This window comes from Varroa destructor, unplaced genomic scaffold (genome assembly GCF_002443255.2).
Source record: "Varroa destructor unplaced genomic scaffold, Vdes_3.0 BEIS01000003.1, whole genome shotgun sequence".
Lineage (NCBI taxonomy): Eukaryota > Metazoa > Arthropoda > Arachnida > Mesostigmata > Varroidae > Varroa > Varroa destructor.
The window spans coordinates 22,782,343-22,796,588 of record NW_019211456.1 but is presented as its reverse complement, the minus strand read 5'-3'; the positions used below and the strand labels follow the sequence as shown (position 1 = coordinate 22,796,588).

The window sequence follows — 14,246 nt, the reverse complement described above, 5'->3', positions numbered from 1 at the left end:
GGTGTTAGATGTATAGGCGAAAAGTTGGGGCCAGGTACAGTCAGGACAATAATGCCGATTCCGTGTCTGCTTTGAAGGTGAGTCATGTGACGCCTGGAAGTCGCTTTAGCTTGAACTTCTTTAACACAGTCACCATCACCAGTTCCCCTATCGTGACACCCACTGCAGTTAGTAGCTGAATGAAAGTGGCTCGTCAGCATATCGCACACGCTGCATCAAGCAAGCAACGAATCAGCCAGTGGGTGTAAGGTTAGCGGCAAAGGTGGCGGGGTGTTTCTGCTAGTTGGATTGCAATGAAGACGGCAGGCAGTTCTCTAGTGGCCCAGTCACTTATACGCTATTAATTGGAATTCCGCTCGCCGCTTTTCATTTCTGTCCCGGGACGACCGCCAGAAAAGTGAGTGCTTGGATTGAAACGGGAAACAAGTTGCAATCTCAGCTCTCTTAGGACACGAGTCAACCTTGGTGGTCTCAGGCCGACAAGAAACCTGGTACCGTTCTCTAGCCGAGAGCTAACAGTGAAAAGTAGCTAATGGGGGGTGCGCGCACTGCGAGATTCTGCAAGAAGTCGCCCAAAGACCAACACTCCGTAGACACAGAAGCACGCTCACACATTTTTGGCCTTACGCCCTCGATGAGGCTACAGCAAATGCGGCCGCCACCGTAAGAGACTTCAAAGCTCAATGTAAAAGCGATACGGGGCTCCGCGATAACTTCATCAGCTTCATTACGTCAACGCACAACTATTTACAAGCATACGTAGTAATATAATAAATAAACGTAGTATAATATTAAAGTCTACTCGTTACCCTTCGTTAATTTACATCCCTTGTATCCTCTCCGTTTCGGGTTTTACGTCCGTTCGAGTCAATGCGTTAGGCACTCCATAAGACGATTAGCTCTCAGCACCTTTCCTACCGGGAGTCGACCTAATCAGGCCGAAATAATAATTCTAATGATAGCATTGAACCGCTCCCAGTGGTCACATGAGAGTCATTTGTCTAGTAGTCATAGGTAGGACCACGGCAAACTGACTTTAAACACTGAGCGGAGATACGATCTCCTTCGGCACAGAGACAACTTTACTCGAATACAGACAATATCGAGTCAAATTTTGTCGAAAAATAACGAGCTAAAAGAGGAAGCATAGTAGATAGTGGCGAGCAACTCAATACAATGCAAATGTAACAGCAAGAAATTGTTCTTAGAACGTAAGTGCAAGGCCCAAATTCTTGGTTCTGAAAGGAATATTGCTAAATCTTCTACTTACTTCCTGGTTGTCCTGTACGAAAAGATTCCATAACTGCTTCATGTCATCTACTACGTGTGGTCCGCTCACGGCCACGGTCATTGTGTTCTGAGTAGTTTGTGTTTGCATCGGAAATTTCTACTGAATTATACAATAAGAACCATTTAACAAAAACGATGCACTCAACACCAGCGTTATTTACGCGAGGGCGTTCTGACTAATGTAATGATCGTACTCAAGCATCCCGAGATCTGCAGGAGTCTCAATATCACAATGGTGACGCGACAAGAAGCAGAGTTCTGACGAACAACGTATCGGTATGCCATCAGTGACAGCAACAACAATGGACCTAGCTTCAGTAATACGTGTTTTTAAAAAAAACATTTAGTATAGCATGAGCAATAAAATTAAGAAATACAGATATTCGTTACCAGTACGCAGACCATCTTTTAAAGCTAGCATTTAGAAAAACCATAGCACCAACGCTTCGTCATTGAGTTAAAGTTGGATAACTCATCTCTATCATTAAGTGTCAATGTTTCTTTGGAGGAGCACCATGCTAAATTCTTTATGGCCTAGTTCGCAATTACACGATGAAAGTCTTAACCGAAGTGAGATTTTTCATTTAAAAGCTTCATTTCAGTTTGTCTACACGTGTTATCCGAACAAGCAGTATTCCTGGGGCGTCGTTCGTGTATCCTGTATTTGTTCGATTTATTATACATTGTTGTTCATTGTCTTTGTACGATTAGTCATCCAGACAATTTTCCAAAAAAAACTGTTGGTATCAAGTGTATGTATTGAATAACTGATGACAGTTTAGTTGGGCGGAAGTCAGCAATATGGAACAAATGTTCCGAATTGGCCAAATACATTTTTATACTCATACCGCAAGATGACCGACCCTATAGTAGACGCGGTAAAATTGATGCTATATTTCAGCTGATCTGCTGCCTTACGGTAATAATAATAATAGTCGTATCTGCCGCGCTTTCGACAGACAGAAGGATTTACGAGAAACAAAGGGAGAACATCATCCCCAGGAACAAGTAGACGAAACGACTAACGAAAACGGCAGACAATATATCATCTTAAACCATCATATAACAACATGTCCTAATGTTTCTAGATAGCTGTATCACCGTAGCGAGCCTATTAGACCGCCGTCCCGCCAATTGTCGGGGTATACAAGGCTAAACGCGTCGACTTGGGATTTCCTTATCACATTGTCGTCATGTGTCTCACCGCATATATCTATAAGCACTACAGCCTACAGGGTCAGAGAGCAATCGAGTACTGATGTATCTAATAACAAGAATTCTATATTTTACCTCCCTCAAAAACTGCCCCGATGAACCTAACAGGTGAGCAGTTAGTTATTTGAACCCGTGTATTATATGGTAAAATATAAATGTGCGTAAACTTCTAAGCGCGTTTTTCTTTCAGGATACAGTGAGTACGATGTGTTTCCAAGTAGAAGAGAAGGTTAAGAGTGATGGGGATCCATGGCGTTCGGGGATCGAATGGCTAAAGCTGTTTAAGGTGAAATATTCATTCGAAACTATACTCAAATCGTATTTGCTTTTATACATAATGACATAAGGTCTATCTAATTACCTTTGATAGTTTAGTTCTCGTTTGTTTTCAAAAAAACGAACCTGAACTTCGGTCGAACAGGCCGATCAGCGCAGACATTTAGCTCAATATCGCTAGAATCTTGAGTTCCCGGCCTAGGTAAATAGAGTGGGTAAACAGGGTCCCTAGGAAATCCGTGCTCCTTAAACACTCCATACCGGTAGACAGCCCACTCGCGTAAAAACACATTATCTGTAATCGATTAGTATAATATCGGAGATTCGAGATAAAATTGCCTCAACAAGTCCTTTTTACTGAACATTCCTTATCCTAAACCGGTGTGAACATAAAAACGCACATACGGAAAAAACAATAATAACGATATTATTGTAAAATATAAGATGAGCGCGCTCACTCACGTGGTTTGCCGTATTTATCGAAACGACTCGACGTTTGTTCTTTATCGGCGGCGGCGTATGCACGCAGGAACGTATCTGGAACGACGAGATGTCTACCCTGAATACCGCAGCCTGCGTGCTGCACTGCGAATGGATTTTCGCCAAAAACAGACTCTTCACCTCTTTCGATGAGGACATCGGCCTGGCGCCATTGCTGCCAACTCGGCGCTTCTACTCGTGGAAGAGGCTGTCGGGCCCAAGAGCCCTTCGTTTCCCACGACCGAGGTATCATAACAGTCACCTCGGCGAGGTATACACCGTGAGTGCGAAAAAGCTCAAGCGAAACGTTACGAAGAACAGCCTGAAATGTCAATAAATAAGCGTAATGAGTTTGTCATGCACATTTCTACCAAGTAGTGTAAGGCGAGTACTATAAATTTTTTTCCCATTTACGTAATAGAACTTGGATTTACGTAATAGAATTTGGAAATTAAATTGAGGATTAGCCCTGGGGCAACCTAAGAAGAATCACGAAGGAAGATCACGGAGCGCAGACAAAACATCTCAAATAGGTTTTAAACATTCGCTTTTTTGTGTAGTATGCATTTTGATGCGGACATTTAATGCGTTCCACTCAAGTTAGCACACCTATTTATATTGCCATTTTCATCTCTTGCCTTCATTTTTACAACAAAGACCCATCACAAACGACCATTTTTATTGGATTACATTATTTGATGAATGATCTCTACCTTTATCTAGATTTCATAACTTTACTCAAGGGCGAAACTCTTGCATTTCACTACCGTGGGGCGCCATCTTAAGCGATTTTCTAACGTCCATCACTTTAATACGATACACACATGCAGATAAGCAAGCTGTTACCTAAACGAGCTAGCAACAAAATAACATTATTTCTGTCGCAGCAAATTTAAGTATCATTCATTTGTTACAATAAATTGAAAATGTTAACATGTTTTATACAACCGGCGGTCGCTCGGCTCGCTTCTGAGTTAACGCCATCGCAACCAAATATCGGATCTTCCCCGCCTTCCCTATCGAGTCGATAAGCTGTGATTTGCTCGCTCTAGCAGTAAAAGTTTTTGCATAGACCTATTCTACACGGCTCTTTTTGCATAACGTCTCTTTTCTAGTTCAGACGATCCGGCCAACGATCTTTGTCGACATTAGTTTGACTCAGAAAGCGTTTTCGGCCTCGTAAATTTTTTATTAAGCGTTGCTATTTGTTACTTATCCTTCTGCCTTCTCTTCTTCTGCTTTTATTGAAACAGCAAATGAAGCGTATTCCTTCTTCATGTGTTTTCCATGTTAATAACGTCCGCTATCCGGCCCGCATTCTACGCTGCCAATGAATCCATCGGTAAGTCTTGTAAGTGCGCTGACGATGAAAATACCCCCAAAGAGGTGTCCAACCACGATACGCATTGGGTTCTTGCTCGTTGCTAGCGCACTTGTGGCAGTAACAGTGGTAATAGGAATGTACTAATGACGATTTTACTATACGATGTCTGTTTGGCCCAACGTTGACGAGGCGTCCCATTCGACACCATTTAAGTTTTTGTGTCCCCCCAATGCACAGGCCAATGAATGGACAAACTTAGCAATCGCCGGACCTCGCTGGTTAGAGCAGCGGGTTCAACTGCCATCACAAATCTCGTGGTTGCGACAGTCGCATGACTCTCCGAAGATGTGTGAGCGTTGAAATTAAGTGAGCTACAGATGCCTCCTAGCGTTAGCAGTAGCTGGCGTCGTGCCGATGTGACTGCGCCAGTATCAACAGCTATTGGCGTTGCTAAGTGGCAAGACGTGACTTATTTTTTCTTTGTTACTGCGTCTAAAGCAGCGAAAAGAGGGAGCTGACATCGCTATAAGATAGGATTTCAGTACTGAGAGTGGAATGGGCAAGCGAACTAAACACAAGCGGAGAACGACCGTCGAGGCGAATATTCCATATACCGCTCCAGAGATGCTAAACTTTGTGTTTATTTCGGATCTGCCAAGAAAGACATGTTTACGAGATGCTCAATACTACCAGCATGTGTATGGACAGTTACTGGTAGATCTGTGTTGAGGTTTTCGTAAAACTGCTGTAGAATATATGGGCATATGGAAGTGACATATTAATGTGTGAATTTAAATCGTACAGAAAGCGGGTAGGCGACGTCGTCACCTCTAGACCTAACCAAAGGATGATTCAAGATATTCGAGCGTGCGTCCCTCGCGCATCGACACGGAAGCAGGTGATTCCTAGTGCAGTCCTGATACATGTGAATCACGGGTAAACAATCTCGAGGACCTTGCGTATTGCGCACTGCTGTATACGGCCACTGAGGCTGTCTATTTCGATCAACGCAATTGTTGTCCACACTAATCAGCTTTTGTACAGACCATAAGATTTACGTAATTCGATGGGGATTGACAGACTTTATGGGGCACAAATGATTTGTAAATGCTCATCTCTTTGAGCGCGTTGCATGCACAAATCGCTGCTTTAAATTTCAACGTTGACAAATGATTACCATGGCATATGACTATCATGTTATGTTGGAAAAATCCCGCCTAAGTCCAGCAAGGCCTAGCCCGGCACTCCGTTAGAGTGCGAACAAGTTTCTAAAACTCTAGCGAAAACGTGATTCCAAAAACTCCTTCACAGGTTAAAACTAGCCGTGGGCGTTAAAAAGCTTTCAAGACAGGGTTTACGCTGTTTTATCGATCCTGTCCCCCAGAGGGTTTGATAATTATCATAGCTAAATTTCAGTGAACAGAAACTTAGGAAGTTTTTTTTTGAAACAGACTTTTTGATAATGGTGCTGCCTACGCGGTATGTGCTGGCGTTTCTTGGTGTTTTGGCTAAAGTAACAATGCAGCCAGAACTACGATCGTAGCTCGAGAGGTGCCTTCCATCGTGTTAAACTTTAAATAGGCCTCTTCCAGAAAGGCTGAGACGCTGCCGAAGCTCTTTCATACAACTTTTAAGCGGTTGATACTCTAACAAACATTTACTTGAGTAAAATATTGGCACTTTTTGTAAATTACATGCCAGTCCTGAACCCTGTACTTACATGTATCATCTGTACGATGTTATGGGATTCTTTCAGTGGTTGAGCTAACAATAGTGAATTTAAAACACTGCAGAACACTCATTCGAACGTCAAGTATCTAATTTAATTCATATGTAAATTTATAAAAACACGTACAACGCAAAAAGGCAATATTTTATTAAAATCTAAAGTCAGCATTTAAATCCCTCGGTTATGTTACTAACGGATATATATCTGGGTAGGAAATTTAATAAAACTAGTTTGATACGAATATATACTCCTACATGTTGGTGAGACAATCTTTCTTTAGCTGTGCAAGTTTGACTTTTTTATGAAGCACTGCGTACACAACTGGTGGACTCAATGGTGCCACAATAGAAATAAAGATAGGAAAAACCATTTACGTCTTATTATTATTATTATTTTCAGGCTTTGCATGACTGTTAGCTCACACAGATAGGCAGTTCGTGCATCGGAGAGGACTGCCGGTTGTGCCGCATCATGGACACTATCAGAAGCTGTTTTCTAGCGAAACGTTTAATTGTTGGTTTCCGTATCTGAATAATGAAACAATAAACCGAAAGTAACGGGAACCTTTATGTGTAGTATTAGATTAAAGATATTTTTGCGACTTTTAAAATCGTTTCAGCTTCGTTAATATAATAAATTAGTTTGTGTATGTACATTCGAACATACACGTCCTACGTGTATGCACGTCGAACATACAATCGAGAGAACGCATACGACATAATTAAAGCGTTCGCATCCCCCAGCTGAACATCACACAAACTCGTTAACTTCATATTGATACTAAATCAAGCGAAAAATTGGCATATTCCACTGAAAATTATGCCAACCATAGTTGAGACGCGTCCTGAAACTCGTCCTGTTTGGGCGTGCTTAGTAAACTTTGATGAGCATTGAGGTTTTGCTTGAAACCTTCTAATTATGACCACATAAACATAAAATGCATCGCGGTCGAGGTCTCTTAGCAAATTATTTAGGCTCTTTTCGGCCTAAAACCACTTTACTACGAGACTTCAAAATCTGCCTACTTCGCTTTCCACATATCGGTTATCGAATAAGAAGACCTATAGCCTGTCGGTGATCGCTATCAATCCACCGATGTTATTCTACGAGATCGTTCGATCTTCAATCCCAGTAGTCCTTAGTCTTTATTTTATAGTCTTACATTGCTTTAATAAAAGACATTCGAGAGGCTCGAAGGCATTATAGGTACTTGTTTAGACATTGGCATATTCACAGAGGCATCTGCTGAAAGCGACCAATATTTGATTGAGTTTTTGCCGTTAATATACATAAGAGACACTTGAACGATCATTCATCACGACTATGACAGAAAAAAACATTTAGAATTTTTGCTGAATTTTTCACTCAGAGCCTCTGGTGGAAACTATGAAGCTCAAAAAATATATATAAAGCCCTTTAATGGCTGAAGACAGATATAGTCTGAGAGGCTTGTTTTTACTTCCTTTCCTTTTTTTTATGTTTATTACATTTTATTCTCCGATGTAAAATAAGGACTCCTGTGCCACCTTATAACATAAGTATACATTATACATAACACAAATATATATTTTTTCTCCCGCTATTTTCGAAATCAACAAGTATCGGCTGCGGAACTATAGGACGAGCGACGGATAGTATTTGTCGCAGTAATCGGGAACGGCAGCACTAGTAGTCGTAATAACTGAACAAACCATTCGGATTCACAGCATGCCACACCATACCATTCGCATTGCAGATAGAGTAAAGTGATAGACCGTGGTACCCGTTGTTGTAAGCTGAAGCCTTCTTCCCCCTACCGCCCAAAAATGGCCCTTTCGACGCCCGCTCACAATAGCCTTCGACGTCCGGCTACAGGCGCGTCCAGAGCGGTCGAGGCATTCTGCCGGGCCAAGTCGTGCGTTCTCTCTGACATCTGTCAGCTTACTGTCGGATCGCCCCGCTTCAATAGCAATAACTCGTCTTCTTGTTGGCAGCTTTTCGTTCTCTCGGAACAACATCGCCACCGACTACTACAACTAGTACCATTAGTGGAAACAATACCAACAGCAAAAAAGAGATAGACAAGTGTTAGTATAGAGTCCGAAATACAAACAGACAACTGTCAACATGGTTCCTTCTGGAAGCTAGAATAGAATTCCTGGTGGTGCAGCTGCGACCCTTGCCGCATATATAGGTGCTAGCTACCCTCTACGACGAATCAGACCGTTCTGTCAGTGGTAAGAGGCCAGCAATGGACCAGAGTCAATGGTTGGGTGAGCGCTCTCTGCTATTCGAAGAAAGGTCTTCCCCTGTCGACGTATAAATGACTCGATCTTCGGCGGTTTGATGAAGAGAAATGTGCTGCTATGCATGGAAGCGATGCGGGACTGAGTGACGCTCGTTAAAATAGAACATATCACTTAGGTTGTTTAACGAGGCATAATGAAGTGTTTTTTTTGTTTGGAGGGACAATAATATTAAAGACAATACGTATAACGTGTACCCGAGACGAGTTAGATGTTAAATGTAGAATACATGAGTGTTGAATTACTTGTTTATGAACTAATCATTGGTTTGGAAATTTCAACCTACGTGCCGTCGGCTATTGTTCTATGTTAGAGAGCAGAGGTGTCGACTAGATGACAGTCGACATTTCGCGGCTGATACGAATAAGTGCGTCCGTATTATTTGCTTCATAACATTTTTCCTTTGAATCATCATAAGTAAGTGAAACTATATACAGCTCTATAATCGCCTTATATGGTGTTAAAAGCGATATGCCAAGGGTGTACACCAAAGCGGTCTTCGGCTTGAGATAAAATAGGAGCGCTTTCCCTACAATCTCACAGCTCAAACAGGTCACGATGCTGCTCAATCCAAAACAGTCAGTCACTATATAGTTGAAAAAATCTTCGGATTTTTTTGCAAACCATGTTATGTACGATGCGCTGTCACAGAGTCGGCTGCTAACAGTAACGTGTCTTATAAACAAGCAAAGTCGAAATTCTCAATTTAAGTATATGTAACCGAATATATCAGTATCTAATTTTATATAGGCGTCTCAAGTCTAACTGTGTATTTAAACATTTTTCACGTCGTTGGAGAGCACTGTTGTATTTTGCCATTGCTTTTCCTCTCTCTGTAGCTATCTCTTCAAGTCTCGTAGCAGACGTTTTCCCCTTCAATCTTTCTCACACTTTCCCCCACTACTGTGCAGAGGTAGGCTGGCTGAGAGACTCTTGGTATGCGATTCGTGTGGTTACTGGCTCCTTGCGGCTTGGATCGGCAGCGACGTTGCCGTCGCCACCGCCATCCTACGGCGGCAACCGGACGTGATCTGAACCAGTTCTTCCTTTCGGGGGGGGAAAAGAGCTAAGCAGGCACACATTCTCAGCTAGGCTACTGATGCCGAAATGCTTCAACCTAAGTTGTTGCCACTTTAGGGAATAGAGCATCACAGAAAAAGAACAGGGGGAAAAGACAGCCCTTCCCGTGTTCACTTACGATCTCGGCGCGAACATCAACCCAAGAACGCCTAATGGTACGAAGTGGCTTCGAGAACTGGAGACACTAGCTAGGAGGTATATGGTGTGCTGTTCGTCGTCCTCCTTGTATGATTTTCGCTGCTCGTTCGCCTATTTCCGTATCTGCTTTAGCCTGTCCCATACTCTTTACCCACTCTTCCGTACTCCACGCGAGCTTACCGAGTTGCGGACCGCTTTTCCACCAGGAAAAAATACAATCTAACCCGCGGTGTGTCTTCGCGCTGTCTTCTCGCTCTTCCCGGGCCGTAGACGGGGTATGCCGACCATCTATCGAACATGAGCTAGTACACACACGGATACAGATAGGAACGTACAAACACGCCTATAAAAGCGCTCGGACAGACACAAACACAATAAAATACCCGTGATCTCACGCCTCGTCCAAACAGTTTCGCCATCCAGTCTTGAAACGAATTTCCGCTAGAGTTCGTTGCACGATTGAGAGACAGCGCAAGTTAACATTACGCGGACGCATCAGAAAGTAAATAAATATCTAACTGCCTCAAATTATTTCGCCAAACCTGGTTTAAGGTGCGCCTGTATGCACAGCCTTCGGCACCACCCAATATTTTAACTAGGCCGATATCCAGTGTTCTGCTGCTCAACGTAACCCATATATTGCGAAACGGAACCCATATATCTCATTATCCTCTACTATCGTATCAATGCGCCCATGCTTACCATATATTATGGGTGACACACTCAGAACGCGGGTCGCACATTTATCATTTATTATAATACATTGGTAATTAATAATTAAAATTCCAGATAGATTCAGCTAAACCGACCCCCGGCGGAATTTCGTAGCTAAACTATTGGAAACGAGTGCTCGATTGTATATCGAGGAGGTGATCCTGGGTACTTGTTCACATAGAAGGAACAGCCGATACCGTTGAAAATAAATTTGACACTGTCGGCACTTCGTAGCTCATCTGGCGGCGTAAAACAACTCACAAAACAAAGTAAAGTCATTGTATTAACCCATTATGTGGTGTGACGTCTCTGTCTATAAGCAGTTGACCTGTCATAATGGGTACATTGAAGATGAATACACTAAAATTAGAGACCTGAACGCTATTTTCATCTGAGTCTTTTACCTGTCTTCTACCTCTTCATCACAACGATCGCTGATATTTTCATGTGCTATACTTACCGTTACATGGATTCGTTCCGTATACAATATGACCAGATCACGCTGAAATCACGCGTAAAGCTGAGAAGCTCGTAATAATGGATTCGTTAACAGAAGAACTCCAGACAGCTGACTGTTTTTTAACACCAGTTACATGGAGACCTTGATAATCGCGAAGAACCAGAAGTCGAAATGAAAAACACGATTCAACGCAATGAAGATCGATGATATATATCAGCCGATTTGCTGTATTTTGTTAATATTGTGTAGCTTGGTTTTCGTTGTTAGTATACGTTATTATTATTATTATTACTATTATTACCACCATTAGCAGCATCGTCATTTTATTATGATTATTGTTTTTACAGCGGAACCACAATACCACGAGTCATAACAAAGCACCAATAATTTTTGACCCAGGATCTCGAGGAACAGAAATAGAAAAAAACGTAGATGTGTGCTCCAGATACGCTCAGACTGGTTAGAATCTCGTAACGCATCATATAAGTAAACAAGTTAACTACAAACCGAATGAGGGGGAAAACAGATTCAACAACATTACGAATATTTTAGGTACATTAAGATCAGTTAGTTAATTTCCTTAAATTAGTGGTACACTTATGTATAGTAAACAAAATAAATCGAAACATTTTTGTGGCACGAAATCGCTTGCTTATCTTTGCAAGTAAACCTATTACAACAAAAAAAAAACCGGATATTCACCACGCCGCAAAACCCAAGTAGCCAACACCTGCCTGGCAAGTGCCGATCAGAATCACTGACCGCTTCAGATCGCTAGTGCCGTGTTTTCATTTAGGCATTCATTGGTCCTATTTCCAGGCAATGATCTAGCATTCACTGTGCATACATAATTGCCCTGATATGTAATATTCCTCTCCATTTCTCTGTAGCTATGCTTATACAAAGTGAATCTTTATTTGCTAAACATAATTCGAATCCTTGTAAAAGCCGAAAAGAAAACAAAATAGATGACGAAGAGAAAAAGAGACAACGAACAGAGTAATATATATATATTACTGTCTATCGATAGGATTTCTTGCATGGTTACAAGCGAATGGACAAAAGAGAAAATTAAATCGTCTACAAGATAAGGTAGCCTCACTCGTTTAACACAAAGCAGCGGCGGAGCATGCTACGTTCTGTCCATCATTCATTTATGGGGGCCTGAAGCGCTGGTATCCACCGATGCAGCAGCCAGCTAGCGACCAAGCGGAATGAAAGCTTCAAGATAAGCGCATAGGATTTGGCTAGGATTTCCATAACAGATGGCTGCACGAGCGCCTACTTGAAGCCGTACCCGCGCCTCGACCCTTGCCTGTTTGCTATCCCCGCCTGCAGTAGCTGTACGCCCATACAGCGGCGTTGTTGGTAATGCCGTATGCGGAAAACACATTTGCTTGCCTTACATAGCCTCACCTAGTCTCAACGGCGCTGTACTACTGATGCTTTGAACATTACTTCTGATGGCAGTGGCTGCGGTAGAGGAGGTGCCGCGTCTGCACGGGAAAAAAGGACATAGATGCAAATCCTTCCAACGGTTTCCTTCCTGTCGATGATGACATGGCGTCTAGAAGAGCACTGCATACTCTGCTCCGTCATCGGTTACGGTAAGACCAGCTCAAAATTTCTTTTTTCTCTCCCTCTCTATTTGTATCTTTTTCCCGCACTTTTCCAGTTTCAGTAGGTTTTCTATATAATGGCCAACGTAGCTTTAAAGAAGACAATTGAAAGAGAGACTCCGTCAGGAACACAGCTGCGTTTAGGTTTCTGATTTAAGTTTTGGAAGTGGCGAATATGGCTGTTCGGCGGAAGCCGTTTTTGTAACCCACATCTAATGGTCGAGATGGAATAAATTCGTTTGGAAACGTTTAAACAGCTGATTGAAATATACAACTCGTGCAAATTATCGAATGTATCTGGATAGCATTCAAAGTTTGATTCGAACCATCAGATCGTATCATACGCGAGAACTTCACGATCGAAATCGAGAATGATTGAAAAAATTCAAACAATACAGTGAGAATCCCTTCCTTCAAAATTTACGAAGTTAATCCGGTGATGCCTGCAGATCAGAATTTTACGGGTAATATATATATGTTTCAGTTCATTTGTTCTGAAAATTGAACTGAAGGCCTGCACATTTGCCGCGCGCAATGGTCCTTAATCTGCAACTCTGCTACCACAATCGACTTCGCGACTTTTGTCAGACATTAGTGACATAAACGTTTCGAAAGAGGCTACTTAAGCACCACAGACTGATCATCTCGTAATCAGCATTCACTCACAGAAATATATAATAGAGCGTTCCCAGATTCAGCTTAGTCTCGTGTCCAGTGTAATTGTTTACATCGAGATTTCGTTACCGCTTCTTTAACTAGTTTCCTAAATTGCGGTCGTTTGCCACTGGCCTAACTCTCTACTTACGTCACCCGCTCGCCCCGAAACTAAGTAAACCTTTGATCAGAACGAATCGAACAAGCGACTATATTGATATCGTCCGTACGTATTTTCCCCGTGTTATTAAATCGTCAATCGTTATTGGCCTGGTTTGTTTTCACAACATGGTTTTAAATTGGATAGGGACAACTAAAAAAACCCAGAGCCTGCTAGCTCTGCGAACGCCAGTGTAAAAACGGGCGTATTCGAAGCCGTTCAGTGTGATACATGGTCGACAGCATCTGACAACGCTAACTGACTTCACGATTTGTAAACACATTGGAAGTATTTAAGAATTAGCCGGCTGACACGAACAGGAAGATTTGTGTTATCTATTAGTTTAGTAGTTTGTTCTCATAGCACACAAAGCTCGAGTATAGATTATTCTGAAAGCTCCGTGTAAGCCGATCGAATATCTTCAAACTGAACTTATTGGAAACGTATCAGCCTTAGCTTGTTTACTTGGGACTAGGATATATGTTCGTTCAGCAACAACTATAATCTATGTTCCATCATTATTTTATGGGTAAACACAACTAGTATATGCTTGTTCGAGCTATAGTAGTAAAAAGAACCTTTAGTCGAACGAAAATCAATATTAACTCTAAGGAGCTGTCCGATTATTAAGTACAAAGCTTCAAGAGGAATAACGAGTAATTGTTTTAAAGACGCGCCCCTTTTGATATAGAAGTAAATCTGCACCTCATCTGCGTCCTGCTAAAACTGAAGTTATATTATCTAAAAGAAATTTGTATATTCTTATCACCTGACAGGGACAGGGAACGCTAAAAATGAAACAGTGCATATAGTCGCCGTGTT

General features: G+C 42.0%; 1 protein-coding gene across 1 annotated transcript in view; it reads right to left on the bottom strand.

Moving 5' to 3' along the window:
• The window catches only part of LOC111247780 (calcium-activated chloride channel regulator 1-like), a 50,968-nt gene that overhangs the window by 7,585 nt on the left and 29,137 nt on the right, over window positions 1-14,246 (bottom strand). Inside the window, exons 2-3 of the mRNA XM_022799121.2 lie at window positions 3,244-3,583; window positions 2,908-3,076 (exon numbers count right to left, since the gene is read on the bottom strand). Coding sequence (XP_022654856.1) covers window positions 2,908-3,076; window positions 3,244-3,583 — 509 coding nt within the window. The remainder of the gene's footprint in view (window positions 1-2,907; window positions 3,077-3,243; window positions 3,584-14,246) is intronic.